This window comes from Nylanderia fulva, unplaced genomic scaffold (genome assembly GCF_048542155.1).
Source record: "Nylanderia fulva isolate GAGA-0341 unplaced genomic scaffold, ASM4854215v1 Scaffold54, whole genome shotgun sequence".
Lineage (NCBI taxonomy): Eukaryota > Metazoa > Arthropoda > Insecta > Hymenoptera > Formicidae > Nylanderia > Nylanderia fulva.
Window position 1 is genome coordinate 323448 of NW_028190632.1, and position 13263 is coordinate 336710.

The following is a 13263-nucleotide window of genomic DNA, read 5'->3' on the forward strand; positions in this document are numbered from 1 at the left end:
GTAAATCCGTAGATGGTAAATTACGTTCCTCCGTTCTCGCAATGCTGAGTTTGCCGTCGTTCCTAATGCACGAAGCGTCGGGTGCATATGCGCCTGTTGCGATATATTCCAGTGTTGCACCGACAACCCGATTATAACCAAAGGGGCGTATCTATAATTTCGCTTTGCCGGGAATAACGCTACTGTTTACGCGTTACTCCCATTACATAATTACGTTGCTTTGCGCCCGTCATTATTTCCTCTTCACTCGTATCACGCCTACATGTGCAACGCGCGGATTGATGCGCTTCAAACACTGGCAAAAGAAAGGATTAGTAATAACAATAGATTCTTTTCAGAACGAATTAAAACCTCAAGGATCAAGGCTCTGGCGAACTTTCTTTTATATTATATTGAAAATTAAAAAGTTGAGCTTCAGAGATGCGAATAAAAGACAAAATCTTCTTTTCTATTTAATTTTAAGTTGTCTTTACTTCATGCTTTTTTTTTAATAAGGAAACTCAGGTTACTCTCCTTTTAATAGCTCTCCTTTTAAAGAAAATTTATTGAATTTAAATATTTAACATTTTTTTCTCTATCAAACAAAAGGTAGGACTTTTAACGTATTATAAATATTTTTTCAGCGGCGTACAATAAATATGCAAAAAAAAAAAAAAGATCCCGCGATCGACTCCGGTGGATTAGCCGGGGTCACGGTTAATGTGGCTCTTGTCAGGGAACGATGCATTATTAATTTCACGGATAAGGGACACGAGCTTGCGAACTCTCCCTTCGCAACACTTTTGCCGCACACCCACGCACACATACGTAAATGCATACAGGGTTTGTCCGGAAAGTAATGCGTCGCATTTTTTTGTGACGCGACTATACATCGCAGAGCGATGGGACCGGTTGGGGAGGAAGGGGGGTACCCTTAGCTTTCCAACGGTAGGTCGCTCAATTGTTTCCATGCGCTTGGAGGGTTAGGACGGCTTATTCTGTGAACCTCTGCTTAGTGGTCGCGTCGAACTTGTGATGGAGAGAACGATAGAGCAACGCTATGCGATAAAGTTTGTTATTACGGCCTACCTGACCCGGATCGGTGTGGCAACGGTGCCGCAGCCGCCCTACAGTCCCGACTTGGCCCCGGCGGACTTTTTTTTATTTCCTCGGCTGAAAAGGGAGCTCAAAGGACAACAGCTCGAGTCGGTTGACAACGTACAAGCTACTTCGACGGCCTCCCTGAACAGCATCCCAGTCAAGGAGTTCCAGAAATCTTATGACGCATGGAAATCGCGTTGGCAAAAATGTATTGACGCAGAAGGGTCATACTTCGAACAATTTTAAGTTGTTTTACCTATGCGATCAATAAATTCTTTTTTAAAAAAATGCGACGCATTACTTTCCGGACAAACCCTGTATATAACGTATCATATATCTTGTTATATATTTTGTTATTCATTTTCTCTAATTTTCTTCCCTTAATTCATGCATTTCAAGACGTTTTAATTCCTACATGTTTCCTACTCCTCGAGGCGGTTCTCCAGCTCGAAAATAAACGCTTTCATTGTACAGCTTAGTCCTGGGTCATTGAGGATCCAAGGCGGCCTCTTGGCAAGGGCCAGGCAGGTACGCAGCCCAAGCACAGGTAGATCTCTCTCTCTCTCTCTCCCTCTTTCTCCTCTCTCTCTCTCTCTCTCTCTCTCTTTTCAGGGGTTGCGAGAAGGCAAAGCGCATACCAGGGGGAAAGGGTGAGTTTGCGAGCTTGCGCATTTGCGGGCCATCCGGCGCAGCCTCCGGGATCCTTCTGCGAGGCGGTGGACGCGCGCGTGTCGCTATACAAGCGGAGCTTGTCGGTCGTCTCCGCGCGTCAGGCACGTCGCAACCCCCAATACCGCAACATCGCAGGTCGCCCGCTGCGTCTTCCGACCATGAGAAGAGGAGCGTCGGGTGCCGTTACCGCCGGCCGTCAGCACGGGACGTCGTCTCCGCCGACATCGTTGCTCATATCAACGTCCCGGTTGTGCCTGAAATAAAAACCGGCTGGTTCGAAGCTTTTCGTCCGAATTTATCGTTTGTCTTCGCCGTCACGGAAAATCGTCAGCGAACGGAAGACTAGGATAGAAAAACCGGTGACACGCGCGCGCCGGTGGACCTTCCTTCTCCCTCGGTCGTAGGAAAGAGAAAAGAGAAGGGAAGAAGGAATATATATTTGTTACAATAGTTTGCTAGAGAGAGAGAGAGAGAGAGAGAGAGGGAAAGAGAGGGTAGTTATACGGCATGCGATCTTGAGAGTAGGCACGAACAGGTGGTGAGGCGAGATTACTCGCGGTGGATTTGGAGGAAGCTGGCGGAAAAGAGGGTGGATGAGAAGGAGGGAGAAGGCAAATGACGCGTGCGACGAGATACGCACGCAGGAGTAACAGGTATTGTGAAAAAGATATGAGAATATATTTGAACTTTCTTTCACCTTCTCTTCGTTTTCTTCTTTGGAAGTCGCTGATCATTTCTGCGGGAAAAGCAAAAATGATATCTCTCTTTTCTATATTCTCTCTGGAAAATTCGCCTTTCACAAGATTTTCTTTATTCTGTCACTTTTTCCCTTTTGTTATATTTCTCTTGCTAAATAATTGTTCTTTTTTCGTCTTCTTAGATTTTTGTCGATATAAAACTTTGGAAGAATCGACGATTTTTTTTCAGATATATATCGGGAAAAAGTTGTAATCCGTTTGCTAATGCAAATGGCAGGACAAAGTTTAAATTATGCAAAAGCACGAGTTGCATTTTTCTTTCTGACTTCGAAATTGAATGATTGACGCTTATTTTTTCCAATAACTTTGAAGTAAACGCAAAAGCATAATGCTTACAATTTTAGTGACAAATATCATGGAACAACAGAAACGGAGTAATTAAACTATAAAATTGGAAAACGCGGATATTTTTAAAATGATGCGTCTGGCGCGTGTTATAAAAAAATAGATCGTATCGCTAGGCGTATCGGAAAACTTCCAGAGCTACACGCGTGGCTTGCAAGCTTTAAATAAAAAGTTATCGTATAATGTGCAGCACACAAATATTTCCACTTGTAAACAGCTTGCAAATCTTTTCTCTATTTTAATCATATTAACTATATAAATGTACTTATAAACTTGTAAAACAATGACCAGGGTTTTTAATTAATTTGTCAAGCTCATATATTAATTATTGAATTTTCAGGAATGTTTTATTCATATTATAAATTATATAAAACGGGTAAAACGATAATATCGTAGAATATTTTTTTATTAATGCGTTCTAAAGCATTTCAGAGACCATATTTTTTGTCAAAAAACCGTAAATTAATTTTACTTTAACTTAATATAATTTAATTGACGAATTCATGCGCAGATTGATATCTCAAAATAAAAATTAATATGTAATATATTTATGTACGTACCCAAAGCAAAATTTAATTTGCAATCGACTTGATCGAGAGCAATCAGAATGGTAGACGGCTATCATTAGATTCGCACTTTCATTAAAGTTAATACTCGAGAATATCGATTTTAATCGTAAATAGTTTAATATCTTATTTCCGCGCGAGACTCTCGTGTGCCATCGCTTCAATTTTCTCCTTTTAATGCTCATGTTTTTGTGAACTTACAATAACTTACAAAATCAATAATCCTGAATAATCATATTAAAAAAAAAAAAAAAAAAACGTAAACCAATCAACAGATATTGGAAGCCAGCGACGTGATTTAGAATTAATGCGATCGTGATTAGGAAATTAGCTCTGATTATATGTCGTTTCGATTCAATTACCGTGAAACGACATTATGGTTAAACGCATCGATGCGTTTTAGCATATTTATGTAGACGCATCGCGGTATATGACAAACTTTCGTTGTGTATTTAGTAACGTGAATGATTTCGGTTATGTTGAATCGACTCGGTAACAATATTTACTCAATTAATGATTTATACGAGTTAACGTTATCAGAGCGTTTCACTGTTGAAACTCAATAACATATCATTGCCAGAATAAACAGCTGAATCGGACGTCAATATATTTTCATAACGATATATATATATATAAATACATATTACCAAATATTAGTATCTGTCAATAAGATTTATCTCTGTATAAATCGCGGACACACGTGGCCTGCTATTGTAAAAGCTGCAAACAATTTTGTTAATATATATAGAATTGTATAGATCCCCTCGAGCGATGCATTACTTATCGAAGAAATCTTCTTTCGTGTTCGCAGATGTTACGGCGCGGCTTTCGATAAATCCACGTAAAAGCTGGCGTCTTCGAAACCGATTGAGATACATCCTCGACACTTAACTTTAGCACACAAGGTGTTATTTTCTACACTATTGGAACCTAAACAAGGTAATCTGGACAATCATTCACTGCTGTGAAGATCAATGTTGGGGAAGCACCCTTCTGCTAACGACCTGTGATCATGCTCAGTCCCAAAATGCAAAAAACTGGTAAGACTTATTTCGTATTTTTTGTCACCTTTGCAGTTAACAAAATAATGGATAACGCGGTGTACGTAAGAGATTTGGAATTTCAAAGATAACATTTCTCGATTTTACGATAGCTATATTGTGCAATATTTATTTTAAATACGTATTAATTTGAAATGGAATTGAATCGCGGAAGAATATTATTTATAAATTTATGCATTTTCGTAAAAGATAATCTTGATCATCACTGCCGTATATTTATACAATAAATATGCGATGTTATTATAATGAAATATGATAAATGCAAACGCAATTTATAAATTAATATTTTAAATTTATTTATTTGTTATAAACAGTATAAAATTATGCGCTCTAAATGGAAAAATTAATCATAAGAAAATATTGTTCTCAATTATTATACTAAATTAAACAAGATTAATTTTTCGATGATATTTTTTCGTTTCAACAAACCGCAGTATTTACATTATACTAAAACCGAGCATATAAAAAAAAGTTTAATGTGTTCCCGATACTATATGGTATTTACGTTGAAAAAAGTTTGCCTCCTCTCATTGAAGTCTTCTCAATTGCGATAATGCTCGTTTTATGTAAATTCTTTGTTTGTTGGAAAATTTTTCATGCAATTTTCAAGATTAAAATTTTTTATCCGCATATTAGAAATATTAGATATATAGTTATAGCAAATAATCGGTTTCAATAACGGTTTTATCTTTTGCCCCATTTTATATACGCGCGTGATACGGGCAAGTATAGGAATTTCGTCGCCTATCCGCGGGAAACTTCGAGTTCGATTTGTTCGAGTGGAACAAAGTTTCCTAAACGCGCGGTATCTTTGCGCTAAAGTTAGCACATGATCATCAAAGTTTGCGAACCTATGAAAACGTTATAACCACGAATTGCGACGCGGCGACTTCTCGCAATTTACGTCATCACACACGTGTCGGTCGATCGAACCCGGGGACGACTTTTACGTTCGCACAGAAGCTGCAGTTAAGCCAAAGTTGCAACTGACTGAACTGAGGGAACCGCAGATCGTCACCGGAGATTGAAATCTCGGAAGTGACCCGAATGCAATGTATGCGCGTGAACGGCATCGCATCGTTATCACGCGATATATTGTACAAATATTAGGTTTGACAGATCAATCGCGATCGCGTTATAGAATTCTTTCCAATTTTGTAATTGCGAATTATTTATTTGCCCTTGCGAAATTTTTCTCTCTATTTTTCAAATAATCGGCCGTATGCTTTCAATTATAAGCTACCTCGTAATTTATTGGACGTTGATTCGCTGTATGAACAAACTGCGGCTCTGAACAGTATATTGTTTGCTAGCGAGCGCTTGTCGTCAGCGGATTATTAATATTTACATTCATATGATGCAGTAAACAAGATTCGCCTCGGTACTTTGGACGCTATTATTTTGGAATAGTGTGACAACTCAACGCATAATTACGATGTAGCGCATTACATTATGTGGTAAACGCATAGATATGTCCCGTATATAATTTTGCAATTCGAATATGTTTGCATGTGGTATATCAATTTGCTGTATAATGATTGTTGTGTACTTAGTAGATCTCTTCACGGGTAAATTTACCCAATTAAAATATTCTCGCCTAAAACTGCGACATGTGCAGCGTAAAACTAATAAACGTATACATATTTCAAATGCGCATACGTGATAAAGTGTAAACGATCAAATAATTTTGGTGAAAATATTTTGGCAAAATATTTTTTATAGGGAAAAAAGTTTCTCTCGTAAAAATTTACGAACAAATTTTGCTCTTCGTATTAATTTCATGTCGCAAAAGTGTTTGTGAAAATTCGCGCAATAACACACGTTGCATGTTTTTCGCGTTCCTTGCGTAGTTTATCCATTGCCTAAATCTGGGGGGACTGCTATGTATACATCGGTTTGAAGTGCTCTATTAACACGCGCTACGTGTCTATAATGTGTTACAGTGAGGGTAAATGACGCTCAGTTAGTCATGCTTTCGGAGAAAGCCCATTACGATCATTTGCTGTCAGGATATTTGCACAAGCGGACAGCTGATTCCACTAAATGGCAACAACGATGGTTCGTTCTCTACCAGGTCAGTGAATTGTTTACTAGGTTGTCGAAGATTGCACGCGATTTACTTTTTGCACTGCACTGCAGAAAAAGAAAGAGAGAGGAAAGAGCAGAATGATCTAATTTATGTGCTCGATATTTTTGAATCAGAATCTGAATTTAAATTTACCTACAATCTTCGGAGGATATAAATTACTTTTTTGATCTTTAATTAATTATAAAAAAATTGCTTTATAATTATAATCCATAGAGTGTGTGATTTTGCAATATTAAATTACTACGGTTTTTCTCAAGAAGTTTGCTCGACGGTGAATTGTTTGTTGGCATTATCTGAAAACGACATGATATTTTCAACTATTAATAGCCATTAAAATAAAATAACAATATCTAAGTTTGCGCGAACTTGCATAAAGCACGCTCCCTCCTCGCAATTTGCGGAAATTTCTTTACTGCTCACGGGGATATTGTTTCCTCGTGGTTGTTACAAACTTCGAAAATGAGGCTTCATTAACTTTCGCGGCGTTTCGGGCTAACCAACTAATACAATTAAGAAAAGAGGGCTCACGACATAGTTTGCGACAGATACTTCGTTATTCGACGGAGGCATTTATGCCAAGAATTTGGATCATCTCTTTCATCTCGCGCGCGTTTTCTTTTCCCTCCGTTCTCATATAATCCCTTAAGTCATAGGTAAATCGTCCCCGTTGTATAGTTTTTGTGATCATAAAGCCGCTCAATTATGACGACGACGATGATGGTGTACAGAGACGCGAAACTTGTAATTATTCTATTAAAGACACGAGAGTCGTGTCATCGCATCGCTAATGAAGTTTGAACTTTTTCAACAAAAGTTACGTTACCGTATCATCCAACCGTTTAACTAATTTTAGTTTCGAAGAAAAACAATCTACCGAGTATCCTGGGATTTCCACACTTACTTTTACCTTATAGAAGCCTCGGGGACAGCTTATATATACAAGAGAATAATGGATAGGATCGAATAAATACAGAAAATATCGCGGTATCTTTTTCCTTTCGATCAAAATAAATAAATATAAGAGGCAAAGTGAGATAATTAATAAAATCCGATACCTTAGTTGCTTTTGCAAAAGTTTGTCAAGTAAACGGAAATGCCGTCGCACGGTGAAATTAATTGTGCGTTTTGCTTGTTGCTTGTCGAAACTTTTACACAGATCGTGATAATCGAGTATCCTTTTCCTCGTGACGTTCCGAGTCAATAGAGGATAATAGAGATAGTTTGAGCTCTCTTGCGCCTTTAAACCGCCTTTAAAACGCGCTTGTTAAACTTATCGTCATCTATCTTGAATTACTCGAAGCTCAAAAAACTTCAATCTCGCTTGTAATCGATCTTTATGTGAGAAAATGCTTACATTCTTCTGAAAGAGCGCGAGTTTAAAAACTAGTAAAAGGAATGAAACTCTCGTCTCGTGCGCGCGATAAAAATGTACACGCCACTTCCGAGACAGAAGTTAAATTAATCTATAAGATTTGTGCTCCGGGGGTTTTTCTTCAAGAGTGTATATCTTCTCTCTCTCTCTCTCTCTCTCTCTCTCTCTCTCTCTCTTTCTCTCTCTTCTTATTTCACCGAGTTCGGTTTCATAAAACTTTATTGCGAAACGCGAGTGTCATCGTCACAAATTGCTTTTTATTTTATCGGCACGACGTACAGCACCTCATTTAATAATTTAGTTCGTACGTTTTCTGAAAAATTTACCGGCGCAGGTCGATTTAAAACTCGAATGCAATTGGTTGAGTGTTACACAAAATACGTACGAATGGAATTTCATGGTGTCAATGCTATTTAAAACGATGATCGGAACAATTTTATATATTGGTTGATAACGTCACGTTGTGACAATAGAAACATTGTTTTGGATTTGTATCACGTATCAAGAATGTGAATTTTACGCGGCGGATTATCTGGAATGTAACTAGCTTTATGAAATATGAGAGTATGTCGAATTACAATAGTCATCCATGAATTTTCTGTCGTGAAACACGAACGTAACTTAGAATTTAACGTAAACTAAATAATATTATTTTATACACTCATTTTATATAATATTAGCGAGTAAATATGTTGTAAATATTATATTTTATCACGTAGCTGAGCGTTATTTTCGCGTAGCTGAGCGTTATTTGACAACTTCTGTTTTTTACTCCTATAAATATTACAAGTTATTATTTCAAATGATAAATATAATTACATTTGAATTCAATTTTAAGTATTTAACAAACATTGCGGTTATAATTTATAATCATGATATACGACATAAATTTTGCGTCTACATGTCTGTACGTGCAGTTTTATAGAAATTAAAATTTAATTAGTTTCGAATATTTCTCGGAAAAAGTTCTTACTACACAGAAGATAGCTTATTTATATAACATTTTATCCTGCGCCCGAGCGAGGCGGTCTTTCAGTAGAAGCACTCTAGATGTGGTCAGACGTATTTCTGCTTTCTGCCGCTGAAGATTATGTCTGAAAAATTTAGTAGAAACTTTATCCGCATTTTTAAATTAAAACAGCTAAATTATATACGTATATTAAAATATTAATTTTAATATGCAAATTGTAGGAATGTAAATGTATAGCGCGGTTCAATTATGCCATGACATGAAATATCATCTTTCCAAGAAGAAAATATAAGAAACTCTGCAGCTGTTTATTTTTTCACATTTTTCCTCGCAAGGAGAGCAAGCTCATTCTAGATGGCTGTAATATCTGTTACAGAATTTGCTATTCTATTACGAAAGCGAAAACTGTTCACGACCCAGTGGCGTCGTTCTGCTGGAGGGCTGTTATTGCGATCGTCTAATCACCGCCAAAGGCAAAGAACCGGATAAACAGGTATGTGTCTTGGTATGTGCGCATGTAAACTCGCTAAGCAGCATACGCCTCCGTTATTTGCTGTTATAAAGTGCAAGAAATGTCCAATCCATATACGCGATAAAAACGTGAACATTAGCGAATTGAGTGCTCCACCTCCGCAAAGTCCGTCAAACTTGCTGCTTTTGAGCTTTTGCAGACGTAACATTTTACGTTGCCAAAGTTACATTTTAATCAAATCTGAGAAAAAAGAATTCCATATAATTGTCTGTTTAAAAGAAATTTTGATAAATTTTAATTCTATTTTTCCTTTGTTTCTTTTTTATATAGTTAATATTTATGAAAAAATTTTAAGAATATAATGTTACAAAAGATAATACTTAAAATGATGTAGTTTTCAGTCTTTTTCGTGTGATGATGCATTCAAATGTATAACGCATAATTCAAAAACGTTTATTTTATGATAATCTATTTAATGTCAAAGGCTAATGTGTCATTTGTAAGCACAAAGACACATGTTTAATTTTAAAAACTCATATGTTACCTTTAATAATCTACAGATGTTGATCCTGAGTCTTTTATTTTCCGTGCTATTTAATTTTTTGTATAGCCCAATGGTGTTTAAAAAACACGTTGCACGTTTTGTTATGAATGTGCATTTTTAGTGACACAATGTTCAATGTAAAAACTCCAACTTTTAACATAAAACTCTCGAACTATTATGATCCAAGATTCTCTTTACCAGGTAAATACAATAATTAACATCAAATGCGTTTAATTTTAAGTTAATATAAAAATACCATTAAAATTTAGAAAGTAAAAAATACACGAAATGTACAGTAATTCTTTTGAATGCAAGGATCAAAGAATAGTCGTTCTTCAAACTCTGGTAGATCCATAGTTATTATGGTGGATTTCCTATCAAATATTCGTGTACACAAACTTTAGGGGATACTAACTTTCTCGTTAAACGGATGAATCCGAAAATGCGCTGAGCAATTAAGGGGTTCATCGACGATATGTAGATGCGTGAGATGATAGGGATAAAGAGAGCGTATCGATTTCTGCAAAGGTCACGTGATTGCTCGTCGGCTTTTCCCACTTTTTCTAAAGATATATCGGCCGTTTAGTATTTTCTTTTGGTCTCGTAGACAAGGAGGAAGCTGTTTTTTTCCTTATTTCCACTTTCGTTGCGGCCGATAAATCGATCGCACGCGCCTGCTGCGAAAAATAATGCGAGGCTGCAACTTATTCAATCGCTTTAATAGCGCGCGACTTTGTTTAGCGCAATTATTGCAATTAATGCTGATGAAAATTGCAAAGCATACTGAATATTTCACTGATTCATAGGATTTATACGGTTTAGTTTTCGCTTTGGTTTGAAATCTGTTTTTAATGACGCTTTGACGTGAGATTCAACAAATGATTTCCATATAATGTCTTTTATTTCTAAAAATATTTTTCTAATTAAAATTTGTATAAGATAGAATGTTTTTACAATATATTATTATATGTGTCTGCAAATAAATAATGTACACTTGAGATAAACATTTTAATATTAAAATTAATATTATATTAAAATATGTTTACAAAAATACTCATACATACATACATACATATATATAAAAAGAAATTTAAGTTCAATTTCAGCTATACGTCCTTTTTAATTAGTTAAACTAGAAATGTTCAATTTTTTTGAGATTCAATGAATGGCGCGCAAACTGAAAATTGACTTGCAGTTTTACTTTCAGCGAGAGAGAAAGTACGAAATAAACATGAAAACCTTGTCGCGTCACGTAGTACTCGTCGCAAGGACGAGGACGTTGTTCTTCTCGTGTCCGAGTATATTCGTTCCATTTTACAACCCCCATTGTCACTGTGGCGTGGTGAGCCTCCTACTGGATGCAATGACGCGGGTCTGTTGTGCGTCTCTTTTCTAAAGACATGACGCGAAGATGCGCCTCTCCCTGCCGCCCATCTTTTTCACAGCTGGTGCAGCGGAAAATGTGTTTACTCGGCAAACGTAAATTATTTAAAGACCTAGTTGGCCGTTTACGAGCAAAGTGGCACACGTCGCGGGTCACAATAAAATGAAATTATCCAATACTTTGATACACTTGCGTGTTACTTCTTCATGATTTTCTCGTACTCGACTGGAAACTTATTCTGCCTTAAGAATCCAGTTTATTTATCTTCTGTGGATTATAATATACTTCTGAAAGTATAAATAAAGAATAATATATTTATTATGCGAGTTATACTTGAGCGACTTTTACATTAAATGCTCATTTATTGTCGCATTTGAATTGATACATACTTAATATCGACATAAATCTGGAACAATTAGCATCTGCTCCATTTAGCGCGGTTTAAATACACACAGCTGTCAAATTAATTATCAGAAATTAATGTCAGATGATAATACTCTTATTATATAAATAGTGTATGTACAAAAATTAAAGTACTATGATCTGGCATTAATTTCTGGTGATTAATTGAACAGCTGTCTGTACTTAAGCGCACTAATATATATATTTATATGTATATATATATATATATATACATAAACACACAGATATATATATATGGTTATGTTTATACATATGTACGTATGTAAAAATATTATTTTGATATTGTTTATATTTCATTTTACATACGGACAGTAGTGAACCGTATGAACCAAAGGGCAGCTATAGGGAGATTTTTTTACGTTATTCTACAAAATAGCGAAATTATTTTCGTTTGGTAAAATGTTGTTAGATTTGCCAGAAAACAATAGGATTCGAATAAATATACGCCGTGAATAATGGAGCCGCAAAAAATATGCATTTTTAAAATATATCGAATGCCGCAAATTGTAGAATGTGCTAATTCAAATGTATATTGTATTTTATTCGACAATCTATATTAATTGTATATTTAACCAGTTCTTCCCAAATTGTTTTACGCACAGTCCTACTGCATAATATTTTAATTTGTCAAATACAATGACAAATGATAATGCGGATCGTTAAATTAGTGTTTCGTGGATAAACGATTGGTATATGCAAATTATTCTGGCAATACACTCGCATTAAATGAGCTTTTCATTTCCACTTGGTTATTCTCGACGTAATGCGGCTGTTGGAATTAAGTTACGGGAAAATGAGAAAATTATGAAAGTACAAAGCACTAAGTTGAGCGAATAAATGGTCGATTCAGATGTATCGCGGTTTCAGTTGTGGACATTGAAGAATACGTTTCCACAATCTGTGAAACGCAATCTATCGCTTTAGGTTATCTAAATAGAATGTAAATCCTCTTCTTTTACAAAATAATTTTTTTCTATGTAGAAAAATGATCAACAACAAATTGTATTAATTATAATAGTGTTGGTTAAAAAATTATTGATTTATTCGTCTGTGACAAAAACAATCATCAATTCAATTTTAATGTCTCGAATATTAATCGCTTCTGAATAATTTTATTTAAAGCTATATGATTATTTTCCACACTTGAGAAATTTTTAAGGATTTTTCTATCGCAGGCTTTTTAAGTTTGCACTTTCTTGTGAGCTGTTGCGACCTTAGGGCGTGGACAAATGTGTGTCTTCTTATCTGGAAAACTACGTCCTGGAATATTCTGTCTTTGCCTGAGGTAATCGCTTTAGATTTTCTGCATTATCGAGCAATGTCGTTTCAATAAATGAGACATATTTTTCTTTTGTACAAATGACTCAGTTATTTTTTACCGAGCATTAAGCTCGGTCGACTTATATTTCCTGAGTGTCCCCCTTACATTAATGGATCTCGCGATTAGCTACCAATCAGAACGGTCATTTGGTAATAAGTTTGTAACACGATAAAGGGGAAAGTAATAGCGTTTTGATTAATTAATTC

The 13263-nt window shown here is 35.9% G+C and overlaps 1 protein-coding gene across 6 annotated transcripts in view; it reads left to right on the forward strand.

Annotated features, from left to right (window-relative positions):
• The first annotated feature begins 1797 nt into the window (after positions 1–1797).
• The window catches only part of LOC114946683 (ras-specific guanine nucleotide-releasing factor 1), a 55002-nt gene continuing 43536 nt past the window's right edge, over positions 1798–13263 (forward strand). For 5 of the 6 annotated variants that reach the window (XM_085487380.1, XM_085487382.1, XM_085487383.1 and 2 more), the window contains exons 1-4: positions 1798–2405; positions 4233–4461; positions 6426–6556; positions 9290–9406. In XM_085487380.1, the coding sequence (XP_085343506.1) occupies positions 4434–4461; positions 6426–6556; positions 9290–9406 (276 nt within the window). In that variant the 5' untranslated portion in view covers positions 1798–2405; positions 4233–4433. Of the gene's footprint in view, positions 2406–4232; positions 4462–5845; positions 5940–6425; positions 6557–9289; positions 9407–13263 lie in introns of all 6 variants that reach the window. The other variant, XM_085487384.1, reaches the window with a different exon arrangement.